The following is a 23485-nucleotide window of genomic DNA, read 5'->3' as shown; positions in this document are numbered from 1 at the left end:
GAGAACCTTCATATGTTTCACACTTGCCAAGTTGTGCAGACAGGCTCTGACTTTCCACCTTTCTGTAATTATTCCAGTTCTTTGTCATCTTAGTTGACTGTAAATGCCTAGACCTTTATAGAAAGAAATTTGTTCTCTCTCCACAGATACAATCTTTCTTAAAGAACTGAATGAAAGAAATGTAGCAACTTGAAACCTTGAATGACATTTCCCCATGACACCTTGCTCTTTTTTGTTTTGTGGTTTTTGTTTGTTTGCCCACACACAGATGGGAAGTTGCAATATCAAACCACAGCCTACTTGAAGAGCCTGTAAACAGCCTGACCTGTAGCAGAGGGTGAGCTCAGAGGGACAAGAGTTTACAGTGTCCAGCACTGATATGTGTTAGTGCATGTTGTGCCTGGTGGGCTGAGCATGCGAAGGTTTGAGGGAAGGAGTTTTCCTAGTGACATAAATGTAAGGATCCTTCCTAAAGCACCATCACAGATCAATTACAGGGAACTTGCAGCTAGAAATGAAAATGAAATTCTTGTTATCTGCATATTTACAATGACAACTTGATATTTGTACAGTTTTAAATGCTTTCATTTCTTTCCTGTAAAAGTTTGAGCTAGTTGCATCCTGCAGAAGCCAGGGTCAAGTTTTTGCAGTTAATATCCAAAACTGAGTTAACAGCTTCATCCTTGACACTATAGATAGACACTACAGAGTCATAGTAAACTGAACTATGTGTGTTTATATCCATTGTGAACAGAGAACCACTCACAGTGTGTTTGCACATGATCTGTGTTCACTGTAGGAAAGAACTGTATTGCGTACATAAATCCTGGGAAGCAGCCTCTCCTGAATACTCACCAGATCCTATAAGAGCACAGATCAGCACCATGGAGTTATATTTTATTTCTGGAGCACTCCTGTCGTCTGAGAGCAGTCTGTGCAGAATCTGAACAAGCTGAGCATTTTCAAGATCCTTTTCAGCAGTGACTGAAATACAAGTGAAAATTTGTAAGTCTGGAAGTGCCGCTTGCTTTGACGCTTCCATGTGTTATCCCTTTATTGAAACACTATCTCTCACCAGAGTGAAAGGCTGTGGTATGTAACTCATTGGTGTAAAACTCAAGCACATATTTGATGGTATGATGACAAGCATCACAGCTCTTGCTATAAAAATGTGAAGTTGTCTAACTGCTTGAAAGGAGAGTCACAGAGTTTAATGATGAAATCCAGTCTAAATGTTCAGTAAGCTGATGGAAAAGCCGTAGGCTTCCTAGCCATTTAGGCCAATACCTGGAATATTTCAGCTTTCAACACTTCCATTGCCTCAATTTGCTTTTGGAAATTCTGTCTGAGTAAATAAAGATTGTGTAGTTCTCAATTCCATGGTAGAGGGAGCTCAGGGTCCATTATAAAGCCTGTGGAAAACTTTTCAAGATCCCTATTTGAGTTACTGCCTCTGTAGCTTTCTAAGATACATGTATTGAATTTGGCTCAACCTTTAAATGCCTGAAGACAAGACAAAGAGATGATTCATGTGAATAGGAACATATTTCCTTTTATTTAAAACAATTCCTTGATGTATTGGCAGTGATTCAAAAGTTGAACAGAGCATTCCTGTAGTACACAATGGCAAGAGATGAAATCGAGAACAAAAATATGTAAGGTTGTTTGTTTAGTTCCTTAGTCAATAAGTAAGTAAACAGGATAAACAAAACTTCTGTTGAGCATTTACTTTCCTGTTTCAAAAGCTGAGGTACTACAAATGCAGGTCAAGACATGTAATCATGTCTGCCTACATATGGCAATTCTTGCACTTAATCCTGGGTAATTTAATGGAGACATGTTGGAGGCATTAACCACCCCCGTGTATTCTCTAGTTTTTAATTATTAGGTAAGTGGACTCTTCTTTAAAAAGCTCTCTCAAAAGCAGATTAACATTCCAGTGTAGGAATGTGGTCAGGTCATATAGTCTCTAGTCTGGTGTATGTTTGCTTTCTGAGTTTTACCCCAAATCGGAAAGTTAAGCTGGAGGGCCTTTCTAGATCACTCCACCACCTACCAGAATGATGGAGCAGATCCCGTATAACCAGCACTCTCCAGTTTCCTGCATAACATGATGGCTTGCCTGTGTCTGCATGAAGCACAATGGAAAAACTGAAAGGCGGGTGGAAGGAGGAGGCTATTCTACACTGCATTCTCCCTCCATGGCTTCTCTTGGGCACAGACTGGAAAGGAAATGGTGGAGTGAACTCCTGGGATACTCACCTAACTCTAGAGCCGCTATCAATGCCAATGCAACAAGAGCTTCGTTTTGCATTATTACGTGTTCGCTGGTCGCCATGGTTACTAAATGCTTGATGCCACCGCTCTGTACAATGGTCCTAATTACATCCTAAAATAAATAATGCAAAGATGACAAAATTCTGCATTGCATACAAACTGTATTAAATAAGAGAACCGTCAGGGATGCTGTGTTATCTTTGGGTAAGGGTACTTGTTGGCTTTGTGCACATACAATCACTTTATACATCAATGTACAGATATGCAGGCCACCTGTTACTGCTCTGCAATTGTAAGATACAATGTGTTAAACCAAGGCAGGTAACCCCATAACTAAGTTAAGACATACATAATGAACTCTTTTCCAGGTTACATGGTGTAACTCAAGTTCTCATGCTGTGCCATCAATCATCAAATGATTAGGGGTTCAAAGTATCCAACAAACTATATGGTTGAGGTAAGGAAACACACAAACATAGTTATAATAAAGTTATTAAATGCTTCATTTCTCTCCAAGAATTTTCGGAGTTTCTTCAAAATATTCAGAGAGGTGAGATCACAAATATGACACCTTACTATGTAACAGAAATGGTGTACTTGGAAAGCTGTATAGACATAAAACAGGAAAACAAGCAGTGGTATTATGGAATTTTTCTTCAAATACAAAGGAGATAAGGAAAAGGTATGTATGGGACACCAATGTGTTGGTTTCTGTTCTAAAGCCAGCTGTTAAAGTGAACTGTACTGCTGTAGTACTGCTGCCCAGTATCTAGAAACTTAAAATGTTATTTAACTGGGTTAAAGCTGTCTGAAATAGATAAAAATACCCAGCTGGGATTCTGTTTTCAAGTCTAAAAGTTGATCCAATTTATGTGATAAAAGATAAAGATTATAGTAGACTAATACTCTACAGGTATTAGTTGTAATTTCACAAGTGGTTGTGCACCTCATGTTTTCACCATCTTATATCCCAAAAACAGTTGTAAATTGTTTGCCTGAAAATCAGGTAACTTGGCACCCTGAAAGGAAACTGTTCAAGGAAATGTGGATTGGTTGTTTATTATTTTTTATTTGTCCTGTGAGTGCACAAAGGTTTGAAGTATCATCAATTTCTTGAAACAAGAATACAATTTAAATTTTTCCTCTATATCTTAAATTTCCATTTAAACCACATCCCCCTTTCTTACACTAGCCACAGCCAAAATAGTGAGATGTATGGTCTCACTACTGTGAGACTATAACATAAATTTAAAAAATAAACATCTAAACCTGAATACAAAATACCATTTAAATACCTTCAATCCCAATCTCAACAAAAAAACCCCCAAAAAACCTAAAACCAAAGTAGTCCAAAGTAGTTTTCAGACTGAGATAATCTGGGAACTGCTACGTTCTATTTAAATTGGTGTGGAATTTTGGGTATATAAGGCTTAGGAACCAATCAGCATCTTTGACATGAGAATTTTTTATATTGTAGGTGAACCTCACCCTTTAAAAGGCAGTACTGAATAGATGACAGCCATCAGGTTTGGTGCTAGTGTGGTTGAAATCACAGGTACCTACTCCAGTTTTGTACAATGACTAAAACTGACTGTTACCTTTGTAAATATTACCCCAAAGCATTTAAAATTAAAAGCCAAATTCAAACCTGATGTTGGCAAGAGCCATACAGCTGTACTCATATTCAAACCTAGAGGGCAGCAAAAGCCTAAAAAACCCCACCCTCTGAGCTCTGTTATCCTCTTCATGTCAAATTTCCTCTGTGAATACATGCACCCAACAAAAATTAATTCACCTGTGATAAAGCTGTTAATTTCTGCCTTAATATCTATTTGATGTAATCAGTACTGTCTCCATATTTAGAATTAAATTCTGCTCTCCTATAGGGAATATTAGTCTCACATCTGTGGTGGTGTTTGCCATCTATGCATACATGTTGGGGACACTGGGGATGGGTGCAGAAGAAGTGAGAACCAGAAAAATGAACCCTGATCAGTTTTAGAGGCTGAACATAAAATGGAGAAGGGGTATTAGGCAGAGACAGTGATATTAGCAATCAGCAAAGATTTAAATCCCTGTGAGGCCTGTTGATTTGTTCTTGGAGACACTCAGTACACATCAGGCCTCTATTATAATTTTCACTTCATAAATGCCGTGGATGAATGAAGAGGTCACTGTTACAGTCTGAGCTCTCCAAATCACACTTGCTATTTAAGTTCAGTAATTCAGTCTGTGTTCTTATCAGTGAACATGCTGAAGGAAGTCTGAGCCTGAAATAGCCTGTCTCCAGAGATGTGTTTGTCCTTTATAAGGCTGCTTTGTCTAGTGCTCAGCTGGACAAGAATGATGGACTTGGACTGCTTAGGTAAAGATATTTGATTGATATGAAGGTGAAGGGAGGGGCAGATGAATTTTTCCTAATGTTGTACCTTTTTCCATAAACAAGCAAGTTTTTGTTAGAATTTGGAATAAATTATCATTTCTTATGATCCATCAGAATTTTAAAAGTTTGAAATATGCTGTATGAAGAGCAGGGAGACAGACTATTTCTGGATGTCAGTTTTATATAAATATATAGCAAGATCCTAACAACTGAGTTCACTGATTCTTCATATATAGTATCATAAAAACACAGAGAATACAACATGCTGAACTTCTGCAGGATACATTTAAAATAAAAATGAGTCAAGCCTTGGGCAGAGGAGATGTAACACATGAATACCCGAGCTGGCTTGCTAGAAGGATTGCAAGGTGGAGGGTTGGTTACCAACAGGAAGTGCACAGGTAACTCTTGGTTCTGACAAGTTGACCTTTTTGTCCACTAACTTACTTTTGATTTGCTGTGTCGTATAAGTGCAGAAAGGAGTCTGTTGGACTCTCCCATCACACCTGCGTGATCCTTGGCTTCACACCACTCCACCAAGCGTTCCACCAGTTTTACGTTTTTGCCCAGCTGTTCAGCTGCTTCCGCTACATGATGCCGGAGCCAACAACACAACAAAAAGGTTGTCACATTTTTTAAGCAAGTGCTAGAAAAACAAGCTGAAAGTTACTAACTTGAAAGAGTTAGAAGAACTTCACTAGCCTGCACTATCAGTGGGAAAAGTCTAGGTTGCATTGAAGCAAGTAAAGCCAGTCAAAATGAAAAGAAATTTTAAAAAAATCCAGAAAAACATTAATAATGCAGTTTTTGAAACAGCTTATCAGTCCAGTTAATGAAGCTTGTGCACTGATGAAGAGTAGGGAAAATACAGGTAATATCACACCCCCAGCTGAGCTGTGAGCCAGCTCAAGAATTAAAAACCAGGAGAGACTGCTGCCAGAAGGGAGCACTGTGGTCAGTTAGATCAGGTTTGATAGACTGTAAGTCACGTAAGTTTCTTGAAAAAAAGTCTAGTTTGCACCCAATGCGTTGCTAGAACTAGAATGGATCTTATGAAAAAATCTGTAGGACTGAGTCAAAAATAAATACACAGCTAATTTACCTCATGAACTATTTCTGGTTTTTAGCAGATTTCTGATTTTATAAATCCTGGAACAAGTTGGTAACTAAAAGGTGCTTCTTCTTTTCGGAATTGCAGTCTATCAATTAACAGAGTATTATCCTGTTCCAAGGACCGAGGTACAGCCAGGGAATACAGTAAGTGAACAGCAAAACAGGAGTGGTAGCTCAAAACACTCACACCTCAATACAAACTTGTAATGTGACAGTGTAAAGAAGTTCAAAAATAAATAAGCATTTGACACCTATTTGGAGGGTCCCTGGTAGTCAGTTTAGGAGTTCTGAAAAAAAAAAATCAACCCATGTTCCTCTCCTTTTGCATGTGTATTAAATTGATTCCATGACTTCAGGAATGAAATTTAGAAAAGCTCCGCTTCTCTCTTTTAAGAATCTTGGCAGCGTATCACAGACTGAACCAAAGAGAATCACTTAACATAGAGAACAGTTTATTTTTACCTTGTGCATCTATTAACATTCTTAATGTTCCCAGCAGCTTGAACTGAACGGGGGGCATCTCCGATCTGAGAAATTTCAATACAGCTTCTGCAACGCCAGCTGATAGCATCTTAGCCTTATTTACAACTGCATGAATAAAGAACAGGGATTGATCTCAAAAACATTTCTGGAAGATGCAGTTAATTTCAGAGCTGGACTGGAAGCAAATTTTCAGACGTGGTCTGAAAAAGAGGTTGTGAGCACAGACTATAGGAACAGTGTGCACTGGTGATAGTGTGTTGTGGAAAAATGTCACGGTTCCTGTGAAATTAAGTGCTTTTTCATAGCATGCACATCTAAATTTCTGTATTCAGCTTGACCACCACCAAAGGGGTAGACTCCTCCCTTTGGTGTAGGAAAGGTATCTTCCACAAAATGCATCAGGCAGGAGCCCAGGCTACTACTTGCACTCCCAAATAGGAGGAATCTTTGAGCCCCAACCACACTCTTCAATTTCTCACAGGCAAAGGAACTAATTAGCAAAGCAAAGCATCCAATTAGCAGAATAACCCCTTACCCAGTTCCAATACTTCATACAAATAACTCTCTAGCCTGACATGCCTGGAGTCTGTAGTCTTTTGTTGCCTTCTTCCCCTCTCCAACCTGTCTTTCATCCTTTCCACTAGTCCATGTTCTCCACTTTCACAGAGCTCTCTGAAATGCATTTAAGGTGCAAACCTTGCCCAGTCGTGTGCTTGGAAAAAATACTTCTTAGGTATTTGAAATAGTGTTTTGACACAGAGCTCATCACTGAGGTCAGTTATTACTTGCTTGTTTCTTTTTAACAATGTACAGGGATGGTGATGTAGTTCTCTGGCAGACACCCTTCAGCACAGGCTACAGGGAAGCTGACTGATGGAAGTGAAAAGAATGACTCACCTGAGAAAGGTAAGCAAATGGAATATTGCTAAACCTCAGTGGGTTTAGTTATGTATGCATGATCATTTCTAAAAGTTAGGATTTATCAAAACCAAAAATAGTAAAATAAGGTTATGTGAATGAAAGACTTATTTTCGGCTTGGCACAAGAAACCATACACAAGTGTTATGGATTTGCTTTGCTGTTTTGTGTGCATGCTCTACCTTTATGCTTGGGTAATCAAAACTCACACAAATTAAGTTACTAAAAATGACAAAATTAGCATTCAGCTTACTGCCAACAAACAGTAACTAATTGCAATAGGCTGGCTATTCTGTTGGTCTACCTCCAGCTCTAATTTAGCAACTTTCAGTGTCTTAAGTAAGATGCAGTTTAACAAAGTGGGCACTGTTCTCTGGTGGGGACCCTCAGCTGTGAGACCGATTGCAAATGAAGCAAAAAAAGCAGAAAGAAAAATAAATATGCAGTGCTCTGGACAAAAAAGGTTGAGAAATCATATTCAAGGCCTCATCAGCTCCTCACCAATTACAAGGCTGCCCTTTCTTTGGTGGGGGATACTGTGGGATCAAAGTGGCAAGGGACAGTCACTATGCCTGTGATGTATTCAGAACTGCTTTTCTGAACTGCTGTGCAACAGACACAAAAGCAGTGATGGGCCAGAATGAAAAGCAGCAGTCTGACCTGCCTCTGGGACTGTCAGTCAGTGCTCCCACCCACATTCCCTAGGGGGTAGAGTGGGAGAACAGAATTTCACCTTTGGGTGGTTAGCAATGCAAAGAGAGGCTTACCAGGAATAGCCAGGTTCCTGAGAGCACTCAGTGCAGCGTGCTGCACAGTTACATTTCCATCCTCCACATGTCTGTCTAGCAGATCCATCAGCTTTTGAACTATGCCATTATCCACCATATGGATGCAGTTTCCGTCTGTGCGAGATGTAACAAGTCATTTGTGAAGCAAAGATTATTACTAAGATTTTTACAACAGCTTCTTATGAATAGAAGGGTTGTTTCCTTGCTCCTTTTTAGTTTTCATTGTTGAGAACTTGACCACCATCATATGTTAGAATTACAGTGCTCATGACAAACTTACAAGAGTGATAGAAGAAAACAGAAGAAGGCAGAAATCCCCTTTAGCCCTCTACACATGCAAAATAATATTTTTAAAGTAGGTTTAATGCTTTTGAGGATTGTAAAGTTTAAAACTAGTGATGTTGCCGTGTAACTCAACAGCAGCTTTACTGCAACACAGTTCTTGTTTCCAGCTCTACAGACAAAGCATGATAGAGGGCCACACATAAATTTACTTAAGTTATTATGGCATGTTCTTACCATTTCTGGCAAAATTTGCAATAGCCAGTGCTCCAGCAAGCTGTAGCTGATGACTATTGGAAGGAATCCATGAAAGTACTCTTTGGAACACACTGCCTTTTCCTCCTTCAAATAACTTTTGCATGGATTCATCTGGGGTAAAAAGCACAGAGAGTCAGCAAGCCAAAGTTTTGTTAGAGAAACTTCTCTTTATATTTGTGAAGCTCTCCTGGTTCCACTACAATTAATCCAATCCTGCAATGAGGGACAAAATCTGACCTGTTAAATGTTTGCCTGGTGTGTAGCAGGTCATCTAGGTTATTTAAAAAATTAATAAATAGTGAAATTCAGCTGCCAAACAGTGGTACAGGTATCTGCTGTTGCTTTGCAGAACATAGGGACAGCCCATCCTTACCTCCAAGCAATAATAGAACCATAAGATCAGAAGCTGTTTTAAGCTCTGCAATATCATCCTCTTTGTCACTGTCTACAGTCTTCTGGACAATCTCAAGTAAGCACTCCACCAAACCTGCTTCAACCAGCTGGAGTTTAATGACATCTGGAAAATAGCATGGATAATAGGAGTCAGAATCAGGATGTTAAATGCATCTATCCTACACACATATGCAGGACAGGCTGTAAGAAACAGTGATGTCAGTGTTTTCACTGACAACTTGTGTACATAAAACCACGAGCTCTTTATTTGAAATTTTTATGGCCAACTTCTGTTATTATTCATCTAACAGGCTCTCTCTGGCTCTGGACTTCCTTTAGAGCACAGTCATAAGCTGAAGGTGTATGGAGCTCTTCACTTCTAAAAATGAGGATATTTCCCTACAGCAAACTTCTGGCACCTCAGTCATGGCACGGCAGACTCATAAGGACTGTGCTGTGTTCATGCTTTCCAAAGACAGACAGTATATCTGCCATTTGTTGAAAGGGCTGCAGGAGGAGTGCAGAAAGGTCAAATCCAAAAGGTTGGGTTGGCAGAGAAGTTTGTTCTGGAAACTGATGAGGCAAACTAATTTCTTAGCTGTTATTCAAAACAAGGCTTGAGAAGGTAATATTTTTTTTTCAAGTGACATAAAATCTAGGAACAATATTTTTTTCTCTTTTTTCTAAAATAACAAAATATTTAACAGATATTTCCCTTGGAATCTTCTTTACATGCCTAAACTCCCTTTCTGTTAAGAGGGAATGGCAGGCTGTCTTATGCTATGTGAGGTCTCTTCATACATGGAAGTGATTCTGGTAGTTTTTGCAGGGTGATTTTGAAAAATAGTCACAAAGCTCTGCAGAAGTGTGCAAAAGAAGTGGATTTATCTGTTTTCTACATGAAATGATATTTTTGCAAAAAGGTGTTAACCCAAGTTAAAATATTTTTAGGCTAGGGCTTTGGAAATATTTTTTCATACAGTTTACAAACCACATTTGGGAGAGGAAGTGTGTTCTACCTCTGGTGAAGGATGTGTCTGACTCTCAGTTTCCTGGTGTCACTAGGCTTTTTGCCTGAGTGAAATTCATTGTTCCTTTAAGAGCAGCTGACCTTCTCATGAACTTTGTAAGGAAATGCAAAATATCCAGTTGGGATTTTTTTTTTTTTTCAATAGGCTCTTTTGCACTGAGGTGCTTTAAAAAACAGAGAATACCCTTAGCTATAGAATACAGGGTTGCAGATGTTCTGTGATTTGAAATTGAAATTGCTACACCAGCATGCTAAGTCAACAAGTAAATTAGAAAAAAACCTTAAAACACCCCAACCACCAAAATCCAGACTCTCTGCAAATACTTAATTGAGATGTTTTTCCTTTCTGACCTATTGCTAATTATCTACAAGGAAAAGCACCTAAACAGTACCAGCAAAGTGAACTCATTTATGAATGCCTTGAATCCACAGTGGAAATGTTTTTCTGACTACCTTTCAACATCTGAGCATCTGAGTCAGGGTCAGCAGCAGTGAATTTCTCAAGTCTTATTGCAACTAAAAAACATACTCTGAGAAAAATTAAGCATTTGAACTGACATATATCAAACACACAAAAAGTTCAACCCTATTTTGTGTCATTCTGAGGATGGAACTACCTGAGAGTAGATTTTAAGTTATTATATAGTAAATTGTATATTTTGGAAAAGATGTTCATTTTTAGAGCTGAAAAAGAAATTGATTTTCCATGCCACTTAAAAGTCAAAATGCCTTTTTAAACTGAAGTGAAAGTTCAGCCTGACTTATACTTTGTAAAACAGACACACACAGAGTGTGCATGCACAACAGAATGGATGAAACATAAATTTGAGTTTGCAATTCTATCTAACAATCTATTAAATTAAAAAAAGCTTTAATACTGAAGTGGTTAAAATGAGGTTAGAGAGTCATCAAATACTGTGATGTCTTCCCTTCACAGAACTGCTTCCCACATCAGTCCATCTCCACTTGTTAACTCATTTCTTTATTTCCATCAAGGGCAGATGATACATTGTACAAGCAACCTTTGTCTGATCCCTTGTTGCTCTGGAGGAACATCCTGGAGGGGTGATCAGGGGTGCACATCAATTCCTGCTCTGTCCTGAGCAGTGAGTCAAACTCCCAGGGGCTGCCTGGGGCTATGTAAGATACACCACCAAACACCTAAATAAATTCATATGATCTCTCAATGAACAGTAAGGGCAGAGTGTCCAGTCCTTAGCTCTGCAATTGACATGCCCCTAGCAAAAATAATGTTATAGGAAATGGAACTGCCAGAGGCTCTGCGATTCCAGGAAATGATGTCCTGGTGCTCCAATGGTCTATGAACATTTGAGCCAATGTTTGCAGACAAATGTTGTGAAGCTCTCTAAAAAGCAGCTTTTGATATTCCCACTGTGGGCAAAGAGCAATAAAATGTAACATAATTGTATACAGAGTGAATCAGTGATGGAATTAGCATCAACAATGTGCTGGCTCAACAATTAAGACCATTCACTTTTCATGACACTACAATCACAAGGATCAGCTGTGGTGGCTTTGGAAGGAGACAGCCCATTACTCTGCATTTAGTACCTGAAAAACACACTGATATACTGAAATACAAAATACACATAAGAGAATGAGTAAAAGATAGAGTAAGAAAAAAAAATTCTCACCATTTTCTGCCAGGGGGGCCAAAACTTCAAAAATCATCTCTTTTTTATCATGCTCTATTTGCTTCTTGAACAGTTTCACAAGCTCTTCAGCAATGTTTGTGTAGGCAAACTGCTCCTTACTTGACTCTGTGAAGCAAAAGGAGAAAATCAGTATAAAGTAAACAAACCATATAAGAAGGTAGAACTACTTTTTCTCTTTGTTACCAGGTTTATTCAGCAAGATGACTAACTGCTCTTCACAGACAAGAGCAATAGACTCATGCTTGTCACAAAATGAAAAGATAAATATCTAAGACTTTAAATGTGCTGACCTGAAATAGTTATGGTTAAGGCTGTTAAAAATATATAAATATATGATTCAAGGCTGTTTAGTCTGGCTTTACTCACCAAAATATAAGCTAGCTATAGAAACAGTAATAGTACAAAAAGAAGTCTTTGATTTTATCTTGTCTTAATAGAAAGAAAGAAAGAAGAGCAGGTTATATACTGCATTTTCTATGGGAGGGATGAAGATTTGCACCAAATGCTTAAATATTTACATGGTCTCATGATGGTGACATTTCTTTTGAAATCTGTGTGTGGCTGTTGCTGGGCCATCTCACACTGCACAGATACAGCATAAAGCAGTTTTACAGAGAGGCGAGGTTCCTATCAGATTAGCCAGCAGGTCTTCAAATGTACATTCAACAAAAGCATCTCTTATTCCATTGCCTGTATCATATTCCTCCTCACTGGCAGTATTACAAGGATGCAGGTGGCAGGGCTGGTGTTCTGCATTCTCCAGTTGCCACCTCCTGAGGGCCATCTGTAGCCAGAAACCTTCCAGCACCTTTGCTATTGTTCTGACAGATGCTTAGGGATTACTTTACTGTAGAACTGACCCCAAGGACTTAGGAAAAGCATGAATGCAGTCCTGGACACTTTTGTGCACGTCTCATCATTTTCTCTCACTGTGCCTGGTTGCATAGTATATTCTTTGTGGATTTTTGATCTTTCCAGTATTTTAGCAGATCCATCACTGGTTTGTGCCCTGCTTTGACACAGAATTAGAGTCATATAATGCTTTTCAAGGGATTCTTACAATGCTGTTGTCTTGTAAGTGATGAAAAATGATAACCTCACCAAAAAAATTCCCTGAAGTTACAAGGCAAAAATAAAATAATACAGTTACAATGTGATTGACTACTGCTTAAGGGAGAATAAAGTATTACAAAGTAAATTAATTTTGTGCCAGTCTTAAAGAATGAGCACCTTTTCAATGTGTATGAACTGGAAGTGAAGCAGCTGCTGTAAAGTTTTTCCCATGGTTCTCATTACTCAACAAGAGAGAGCTGGATCTTTCCAAAGAGGGGAAGAAAATTCTCAGTGAGTCTCCCATTTATCATATTTAATATCATTATGGTTTTGGTTGCATTTAAACACTAGAACTTGCAGTGTATGACTCTTATAATTTCTGTTATGCAGACACAGTACACAGTGCCCAACCTGCACACCTCTGGTTTGTGCTACCTTGATGGCTTTTTCAGCTGTGATTTGTTAAGAAGAATTGTCTCCTGTAAATAAATTTATTATGTGTATGATCAAACTAAACTAGGTAACATGATACTTTCTCTGGCCTTGAAATCTGTGAACTCAGGCCACCAAGTACTACAAACTCAGAGATACATATTTTTCATATTTTGAACTGCTGAATGTTCTTAGATGATATTGTAAGTGCTATGTGTTATTTACTCCAGTGTAAAAAAACCCCAACTCATAAAACTAGAATTTCTCCAAATATGTTAGCAAAAGAACAACATAAACCACAAATGTTAATAAAACACAGGCCTTAACAACCCATTGATTTACACATGGTTGAATTCCAATGAAAACTGATCTGCTTGAAAAGACATCAGATCAAAACAGGGCCACAAACTTCAATTTAAATGGAGTTCTAACTAAAATTAACATCTATTCATGATTTATACATGGAGGTATTTTGACTAGAGTATATTAAAATTCTGTACCTAAAATAATACTGTATGTACAGATTAATGACTGTGCCTGCCTCAATTTCATTCAGAGATTTTCATGAGCCAAATTTAATCTCGATAAAACTTTGTGGAGCTACACTGGGATACAATATTTATATTATTAATAAATAATTCACATTTAGTAGCAGTGCTATGAAAATACTGTTTAGATGATTTAAAATGTGCTTAGTTGAACTGAAGTGCAGTAACATAAAACATAAGGTGGAATTAAGTACCCAAATAAATTTCAGTAACTGAAAGGGGAAAAAAAAGAGACAACTATATATTCTAGAGAAAATAAGCAAAAATTACTTGTCTGTTATTGTTGAATGTACCAAAAGGACTTGAATGAGCTTTTGTTAGTCTTTAACTAAGACTTAACATTATGAAAACTGGATGTAAATTTGAGATTAGTATTGTGGACTTACCGAGTTCTGCTAAATTGCCAAATGCAACAAGGCACATTTCTGTCAGAGCTGCATTTTGGCAATGAATGCCCAACAATTTCACTAACGTAGGAATAACACCCATATTGATAAGCTGTGACTGCAAGGTATCTACATAAAAAGAGAGTACAACAGTGAATTAGCATTTCTCTTCATAGTACTGTTCTTTTAACCAAAAAAGCATTTTTCACACAAAGCAACTTCTAGGCTAAGCAGCATTAAAATTTCTGTCTCCTCTACTCTTCAGACTAGGATTTGGTTCAGATTTGAGATATGGACTCATAATTCTTGTCCCTGGCAATGGAGTGTACTTCCAGAAATACTCCTTCCTGATCTGTTCATAGCGTATAGTGAATTATGCAGCTACTGACAATTTTGTGGTTATCAGGTTCCTAATAAATGTCAGGTTTGATTCTGGGCTCACTGAGACTAGCTGACTGAAATTGACCTGAGCAAGGTCAACGAAATAGTGATTTATCTGAGAGCTTTTTCTATATACTCTTTTTAAAATTAAAGATCAAAACTGGAAAATTAAAATTAGAATGAATATAAACTGGCACTGAAATAAACATGAAAAGTTTCATAAACACAGGAAGTCACAATGTAGATTATGAAGAGCTTGAGAAAAAAGAAAGTTTAATAAAGACAAAAAATGGAAGGTTTAAGAAAAGTCCTTAGAAGCCATTCTGATAATTTCTTGCACAGGATGAAAGTTTATAGTATTTACAAGTAAGAAAAGTATTGCTCCTAGGTGTCTGCAAATAGAAAGATGCTCTGATGGTTAGGCAGAAACATGATTGGTTTAAAAGATTATTTATAACAGTATTTCCTTTTACACATTTTACCTATAACATAGCAAAGAAGAAAAACATTGTTTCACAGTTGAATAGAATGAAGCAGACATAAACATATCAGATGTTGTTTAGTAATTTTCCTAAGCATCTTTTTTCCCTTTGTTTCTAAAGCACTTCAACTATGTTTAAATGTTACAGACTCAAAAGACAAGGATCCAAAGCCCAGTGATGTCAAGAGAACTGTATTACTTAATTTAGCTTTTGGTCAAGCCCTACTGGTGAGTTCTGGGGTGGGGTGGTTTTTTGTTGTTTGTTTTTTTTCATTTGTTTGGTTGCTGGGTTTTTTTTTAGTGTGGTTTTCTTGTTAAGGAATTAATTCTAGGCAACTGAAATCAGTTGGAATTCTCATATCTGTGACATCAGAGCCATAAAAAAAGCAGATTTTTACAGGGAGATAAAACCATATGACATCTGAAGTTTAACAAATTTAGAATCATCTCATGTTCTCAAAAAACTCCTTGAAATTTTCATATAATGAAAATTATGAAAGCTTCCAGAATGTTTAGCTCATTTGTATTCAGTATAAAATACTTAGATAATAATTATGAATTTGATGTACCAAGTAAGTATATGGCATGGTTATTATAGGTTATTGGGGATGAGCAGGAATCCTTATGACTTGACATCTTTAAAAAAACTGTATTACTTACCAGTAACTGAATTTCCTTTTTTGGGGGGAGGGATTACCTCTTCCATAGATTCATGGTCTTTAGTGAAATTTATAAGAACGCCATGTCAGACACCAAAGAGCTGTTGAAGTTGTCAAATTTCAGGTAAGTACAAATTGTACTAGCGCATGCATTGAATGCCATTTTACCTCTGGCAGATGTGTGAGTCACTACTACACCCTCCTACTTCATTCCAAACTGACTGGAAAAATCTGTCTTTCAATAGGAAACCTGGGGAGAGCGGGAGATGGAATGGTTCTACAGAGAAAATTGTTGTGTAGGAGAACTCAAGTTACTGGTAAATAATCTGCTTTTGTCCCTGGTTTGTGATTGTCCCGTGTAAACACTTAAAAATTCTGGAGGAAAACTGGTCGTCATGGAGAGTAGGAGAACAAAGACAAACCACAAATGCCATAGAAAATTATTTGGAAAGAAATTGTTTTGTTACTAGACTATACCTTTAGTCACTCTAAAAATCTCTTTATCCACCTGTAATGGATAAAGAGACAATCTCTGTGGACTTCATTCCAACATCAGAAGCATAAACTCTCCATTTTGAGCAGGTTTTTAGTTCTGCTGTCTCTTTCTTAATACAAAATATATAAAAAGCATGGAGGGAAACCACATAATCTTTGAAAAGAAATAGGAATCTTAAGAGTCAGATAGAAAGATATATCATTGTTCAAGAGAGCACTGGCTAAAGGACCTCTAGAATTTCCAAACTAAAAAAATGAAAAAAAAAAGCATATTCTAAAAAAGAATAATTGTATTGGGTCAAATGTCAGGTATATCAGACTCCATACCAGTCTGATTTTCCCAGAATAGAAGGATGACATCTGAGTACAGGAAATATCTACACTGATAAGAATGGCATTACAAGAATTGACAATAAGGTAAACATTGTCTTAACAGCAGTAAGTGTTAATTTAAAACTTAAAATTTTCTCCTTTAACAAAGACAGGGCAACCCTGTGAGTCACAAAGGAAGCAAGACCTTTGAAAATAAAAGGCTGCCAGCAGCTATTTGCAGTGTTTATACTTAAGCCTGGGCTTGCCATACAAATTCTGGACCTGACATTTACATCTGTCATTATCACCAACAGGAGGCTCTTTCTCTAGCAAAGTCTATTAAGCATTTTAAGAGAAAAGTATCAGGTATCTCACTGGTATGGAGACCCACAGCACTTTTTATTTCAGATAAATTAAAAATATCCAAGTGGTTCAGTCTCAGCTGGAGGAACTGCCAGCAGTTCTCTCTCTGCCCTAGGAAAACCTCAGACTAGGTAACTTGGACTAACTGTGTATCTTGGCCTTTCACTGCAGAAACTGTAAATGCTTCACTAGAGCGGGAGACCATTTTGGGGAAACATGCATCCATCCTACAATCAGTTGCCTGATACAGGACTAAAGTGAGCCATGATGCCAGGCAACGCTGTGTTTCAGGATGAAACAGCACTTCTGTCCACTTCCTAAGCAGAACTTTATGCACAGAGAGCAGGAAGCATGAAAAACTGAATTCCTCTCCTGAATTTATGACTTAAAACCACAATTTACACTGCTATCACGTGTTGCACTGTGTCTGTGTGTTCTTTTGGGGTGAAAAGCACTGACAGTGATGCTGTACAGATGCATATACAGGTAGATAAAAGGCAATCAATACATGCGCCAGCACAAAGATTACCTACCTAAAACTTGAATTTCAATGGCTCCATGTCCTTCGGTGACACACATGGAAACTCCAAAGAGTAACATCTGAGGAGAATATCCCAAATTGAGAACTTTATTGGGGACATTTTAGTTAAAAATGCTGATTTAGGCTAATTCATGATTTTGAAAAGAGTTTCAGAAAACACCTCATCATTTGTGTCCCATCAATAACTGTGATTATAATACTGAAGGAAAACTAGTTTTGTACAAATTGATGGCATAATTTCATACCCTAGAGAAACCTGCTTGCAATCCCCACAGCTATGTTAAATCATGACAGAACATAAAAGTGATTCTATTGATTATCTCACTGTGGTAGGGAACATACTTTTTATCTGTTTTTGCATACTTTAGGTTACTTTGCAATTCAGTATATTTAGGTCTTGAGCATGCTAGGCATCTCTAGCTGTGATGTAAATGAAACAAAATGACAAGCATGAAAATTAGCAAAGGTAAGTCTTAGGAGGAAGCATTACTGAAATATTGCTGTCAGACCATAATAATGGTTCCATAAATCTCCCTTTCATTTCTTGTATATTTACATAGCTTCTGCAGATGGTCAACAGTGCACATCAGACACCAATATTCATTCCAGTTGCTAAGAGTTTTGTGAGAATAAGAAGGCCTCAGCAGTTGTATGATTTAACATCAGGATGTCACATTTTACGAAGGTGCTGAAGGAAAGACAATCTCAACAGACTGAAGTTTGCTATGAAATGAAATGAGGCAGCAATCTATAAAGGTAATTATTTTTATCTACATATATATGCTCACATATGTAAATGTACGTATACTTTCACACATGCATACGGTATCCAGTTAACTCCTGATGTCCAATTTGACTATCTAATAAGCCAATTGGCCTAGTTCTTCCATAATTTCTGCATTTCTTTAAAAAGACTTCCTGGTTTGTTTTAGAGATCTCAAGAGACAATTTGTTACCTTATGGACTGATCCCATTTACTTGCAAAAACTCTTGCCTCACAGGATTATGGGATCTGCAGAATAACCATTCATATTTGTAACTCTTTTACATGAGTGTTTGCATATGATTGTTAGTTTTATTAGATTAGTTATTAGTTTTCCCCTCTTTATCCAAGCCTGCTTTGCTTCTTGCTCTCAAGCAGATTATTGGCTACACAGAAGCTAATAACTGAAAGCAGAAATGAGCTATTTGTGTCTGATTGAATTTGGGTAGTAAAACAAAATTATGACAAGAGGGTTGAGATAACCTGGGCTGAAGGCAAAGGGATGTTTGCCATCAGAAAAAAAACCCTCTAATTTCTAGCAGTGCAATTAAATATCAGCACTTTTTTATAAGCTTAAAAGAACTGCAAGAATTGCCAAAGTTTGAGTTTGTTGTCTTAACAATTGTAGTTACTATTGAAATGATAAGATACCAAGGAAGCAAAGAAAGAATTGAGAGACAGCAAGCAAAAATCATTCCTGAACACAAGTAGATGACGCAAGAACCTTGTAAAAGGATTCCTATTTTTAAAGCTTAGACAACACTGTTATAACTGGAGTTACAATTGCAAGCTGAGTGTCCAGAATCAGGATGAGATAGAAGAATGCTCCATTAATTTGCTCTGTTTAGGAAAAGGAAGTCTTACTTGCTGCTCCTTTGTTGCCTTTTTTGTAAAACTCATGTGTGATAAATCCCTTAAAGTACTCCAGACTGAGTCTCTCTTGTTTAAAAAAATAAAGCAGTTGATAGTTACTAATAATGAAGTAGTAGCTATTGGAAAAAGAGCGCAATTAGCTGACTGGGAATGGCAAAATGCTTGGAATCAACTAAGGCAATTTATATAGTCTTTTGCTCACAAAATGCTGATGATTAGAAAATATTAGGGTGCTCACAGATAATTAGATGCAACTAACTGTGCTGTAATGGTCCTTATCTGGATAGCTAGTACAAATTAAAAGAGTGCAAGTCATTAAGAGCAGTTAAAGAAATCTTCCAAGTCCCCACCTGTAACTTTTTAACACAGCATGCCAAGCTGGAAAAGATTATAGAAACATGAAAAGAGAATGTAGAAGTGCTATTTCAAAGACTGAAACACTTCCTCCTTCCCTAATATATTTTCTTTTATTTTTGTCCAATTGGTTTCCATAACTACGGACAAAGAAATCTGTGACTCTAGGCTGCAATCCCTTACTGCTCATCCTTCTGCAAAACCAGTGCAGTGTTTTATCTTCTTTGTAAGTAGCTGGGATCAAACATTTGCAAGTAAATCCCAAAAATGGTATTCACTAAGTTGTGACTACAATTAACTGTCAGGGCAATCTCCATTTTGATGTTTAACAGGTTAGCAAAGAACTGCATTTAGTCAGAATATTATTCAGCTGCTGCTGCAATGCATGGAAGTGTGTGGTTGACTCAGGCTCCTAGTTGACACTGACTGCTGTCCTGAAAATTCATGGTGGCCCACAGGTGGTATTTTTAGACCAGCTCACAATTACGGTCCAATTGTACTCGTGACTCTTAAAACTGGCAAGAGAGGTCAACTACCTCATTCTGCATTCACATGCTACAGGTATGGTTGCTAAATTTTCTTCTAAAAATTTAGTCCTCTAAATCACTTTTTTTTTTTTTTAAATATTGATATGTCATATTATTCGGGGTTTAATTTAATGGTTGCCCCAGTCAGCAAGCAAATTCACAATTTGTGAAAATAAGAAAGGCTCAACAGTTGTATGATTTAACATCAGGATGTCAGATTTTATGAAGGTGCTGAAGGACACAAATCTAGAGGACACAAATCTTACGCAGTCTACCCATGAATGCTGGGCCAAACATAAGCTGGGTTCCTACAACAGGGACCCTTCCTCATGGAGACAACCAAGCGTGTGGGGTAAGGTGGAGATTTGGTAAACTGCCAGCACTCCTCCCTGATGGTAGAACATGGGGCTGGTGAGCACCCTGATCGAAGAGCTTGGAATACTCCTGCATTTCTCACTTCTGACACTGCTTCAGTGGCTCCTGTGAATAGTGTGAGATGAAAGATGTCCTTTAGCAGAGAGGAGAGCAGCTAGTGAATCCTCCTGGCTGTCACTGAACCACACAACTGCTTTATTGATTGCATCAGAATAAACTCTCTTACTAGATGGAATGAGTCATTTATTCAGTGTTCCTAACAGTTAAGCTGTTCAGAAGCTGCTTGTTTGGGAGATTTATCTCATAATTAGTTTTCCTAGAGAAGATCTACTGGGAACTTGGTCACTGAAGCAAAACTGATAACAGTATCTCTACACATTGCTTCTAGATTCATCTGTCTTGAGCTACCTAGTCTACTGTATGCTCATTAGTCTTAATTAATACAGAGCATTCTCGTAGCTTAGAGGTGAGAATATATATTTGCTCCAAATATTGTAACAAAGAAAATACTGAGTTAACACAATGAAATATAATAAATGTGATACTCATGCAAAGTGGTCAAGCAAAACAATTCCTGGAAACTATATGAAATGAAGGAACTACAAAGTTGCTATTTAGAGAAGATGGAGGAAATACTGTAAACAAGAATCCTTACATAATACAAAGAAAAGAGGAGGAAAAAACCCAATGTAAGAACAAGTGAAGGAGATGAGACACATACAACAGTTATATTTGGAGCTGGATGAGCAACACAAAGAGCTGAGATCTCCAGAGAGATGGCACAGAAGACACATGTGGAAACTATGCTAGAAGAGATGATAAAGCAGATTAAAAATATATACAATAAAGCCTATGGACCATCCTGAAAAGTAGAAAACTTTTGGGGACATAGGATTGGAAAGTGAGTTACAGCAAGTGCTTTCTTTCAGGAAATGGTGAGTAAATAATAAAGAAGATATTTCTTCCTAAGATGAAACACTGCAATTCAGGAAATGTAAAACAATATAATTATTAACTGTATTTGTAATCTGCGCCATTGCAAGTCAGGAGAACAGCCTCTCTGTAGCCTTCCTAATGTATTCTATTTTCAGTTTGAAAAGTTGAAAATGTGTGAATGCTTTAAATATACTTTGGCACATTAAAACACTTGTGTGCAGAAACAAGCTAGATACTAGTTTGTACAACTAATGTAGAATGCTATTGTGTTACTCTCATTGGTCAAGGGTTTCTCATTTAATATACTCTCAGGTTTTTGTCCCAGTCCCTAAACATCTCCACTTAATGGGATAATGAACATAAACATAATTTGTAGACACGGAACAGTGTTGAACAGACCAATAAATGATTTCCCATTTACTTTAGAACAGTGTAACATATGGTTTTACATACATTTCGCAAGGAGAACTGTTTGGCATATGTACCCTTAAATAATTAACAACACTGAACATCTACAACAAATTAGTCTTATGATGTTGATACTATTTGAGAGAGGACTTAATGTAGCCTTCTAATTAGCTTCTGTAAATCTGTGTGAAGCATCTTTATGCGTTGCTTTTAGATAAAGAAGTAAATTCCAGACGCTGATCTTAAAACTTCACACAATTTATGTTATATGGAATTGTGTCAGGAATATATCTAGTATTTTTGAGAACATAATTTTACTGAAACAGAAAATTGTATACCCTGATCTCTTCAGAATAACTTAGTGTTAAGCATCCACAATGTAAACCTACAGATGATTTTAACTTTTTATCTTTTTTTGTTGGGGTTGTTCTCCTGGTAGACATAAAGCAAACTTTCGGTGTTGTTTACCATTCTCATTGCTATAGTTCATCAGCATGCCACAAAAGACAGTCAAGAGCTTCTCACTGGCTGGATCTGTTTTACTGCACAGTGACCTTAAATGGTCTACTACAATATGTGCACCACCTGCATGGTCAACTGCGTTCCTGCCCTCATCTGTAAAACAAAGAGTTACATTAAAAAAAAAATGAAACCAATCCCCACCATCGAATCCCGAACGTAACAGTAATCATACAAAATGAAGCTTTTAAACAGAGTGATGTCATTCCACCAGTGTTGTCAAATTCACCTAGAGAGATGCCTGAGGGCCAATTTTTAGTGCAGCAGAGCTAGGAAAGTTAAAACACCTACAACAAAAAGGATTAAGCACCTGGCACTAATACCTTTGTAGAGGAGTTCAGTGTTTGAGGCAGAGCTGCTGGAGCTGATAAATAATAGTCTGAAGATGCACTGAGTTTTGCCAGAGGGAGGTTCTGAGCACTTGACACAGCTTAGTCCATATACAGGTAAATTAGTCTTGCTGTTACACAGATCAAGAAATTGAAATACAGAAAATAAATTGCTTGCATTACTTAAAAACAAAAAGAGGAATAAAATGGACAAAGCAGACAGAGGTGCTAGTTCCCAGTGGCAATTGTTCATGCACTCAGTCTGCCACACAGCATGTTCTCTGCACTTCTGTAGCTGAAATTTAATACCACTATCAGATACTTTTTGTGTGGCTAAAAGAAAAATTTATTCTGCATCTATAAAGACCACAATGTTCTGAAGGATTGTAAATAACACATCATAATCTTTGTATGGAACTCTTCGTATACAACAAAACAGATTCGACACAACAGTGTTGGAATAAAGGAAAAATAGGTCTTCTATTACAGTAATCATCAATACTGCTTCCTTCCCCAGCAGTAAGCAATAAGCAATAGACAACAGTCAATAAACTAAATTCCAGGGCTTCCAAAAGGAGAGATTTCCATGTAAGCTATCACTGGAATCAGCTGGAAAATCTGGATGAAAACAAAACCTTGTGGGGGGGAAGGAGGAGGGACTTTCTAAAGTTTTGCAATATAAGAAAAAATAATGCCCTCTCCTCAATTTCTTCATGGCCCCAAAGCAAATCTCCTCTTCTCCTTGTTATTCCCATTCTAACATCCCTCCTCTCTCTCTCCCCATCATATGTGCAAGTCAAGCACCAAGTTTTCATCATTCTGCAACATATTCAGCATGAAACCCAAGGCTGTGCACATTTATAATATGATCTTCCACTGTAAAGTGTTCCACTGCTCTGCAAAAAGAAACTTCTAAATCTTCCAGTTCTTGCTAATACCATTCATGAACTTTTTATACCCCTTATACTATATATAAAGAACAGGATTCTAAGTATTGCATGTAGGGACTTCAGAAAATTTGCTGAATGGAGCTGAAGGAAGGGTAATTCTTGGCAGGTCTTAAATTATTAACAAAGTAGAAAGAATTTTGCAGAATAAATTCACTGCCATGACTGTTTGCTCCTTGGACAGGATCAGGATGTCAAAAAC

At 37.4% G+C, this 23485-nt stretch overlaps 1 protein-coding gene across 5 annotated transcripts in view; it reads right to left on the bottom strand.

The window, feature by feature from the left end:
* RAP1GDS1 (Rap1 GTPase-GDP dissociation stimulator 1) overlaps positions 1-23485 on the bottom strand; it is a 97953-nt gene that overhangs the window by 9505 nt on the left and 64963 nt on the right. For 3 of the 5 annotated variants that reach the window (XM_074540945.1, XM_074540946.1, XM_074540949.1), the window contains 10 exons: positions 21957-22103; positions 14021-14149; positions 11581-11706; positions 8876-9019; positions 8482-8613; positions 7942-8076; positions 6236-6361; positions 5108-5247; positions 2263-2389; positions 856-984 (listed from right to left, as the gene is read on the bottom strand). In XM_074540945.1, the coding sequence (XP_074397046.1) occupies positions 856-984; positions 2263-2389; positions 5108-5247; positions 6236-6361; positions 7942-8076; positions 8482-8613; positions 8876-9019; positions 11581-11706; positions 14021-14149; positions 21957-22103 (1335 nt within the window). The remainder of the gene's footprint in view (positions 1-855; positions 985-2262; positions 2390-5107; positions 5248-6235; positions 6362-7941; positions 8077-8481; positions 8614-8875; positions 9020-11580; positions 11707-14020; positions 14150-21956; positions 22104-23485) is intronic. The other 2 variants (XM_074540948.1, XM_074540950.1) reach the window with 1 other exon arrangement.

This window comes from Zonotrichia albicollis, chromosome 5, assembly GCF_047830755.1.
Source record: "Zonotrichia albicollis isolate bZonAlb1 chromosome 5, bZonAlb1.hap1, whole genome shotgun sequence".
Lineage (NCBI taxonomy): Eukaryota > Metazoa > Chordata > Aves > Passeriformes > Passerellidae > Zonotrichia > Zonotrichia albicollis.
The sequence above is the reverse complement of the archived record's forward strand: the minus strand, read 5'-3'. Positions and strand labels throughout refer to the sequence as shown.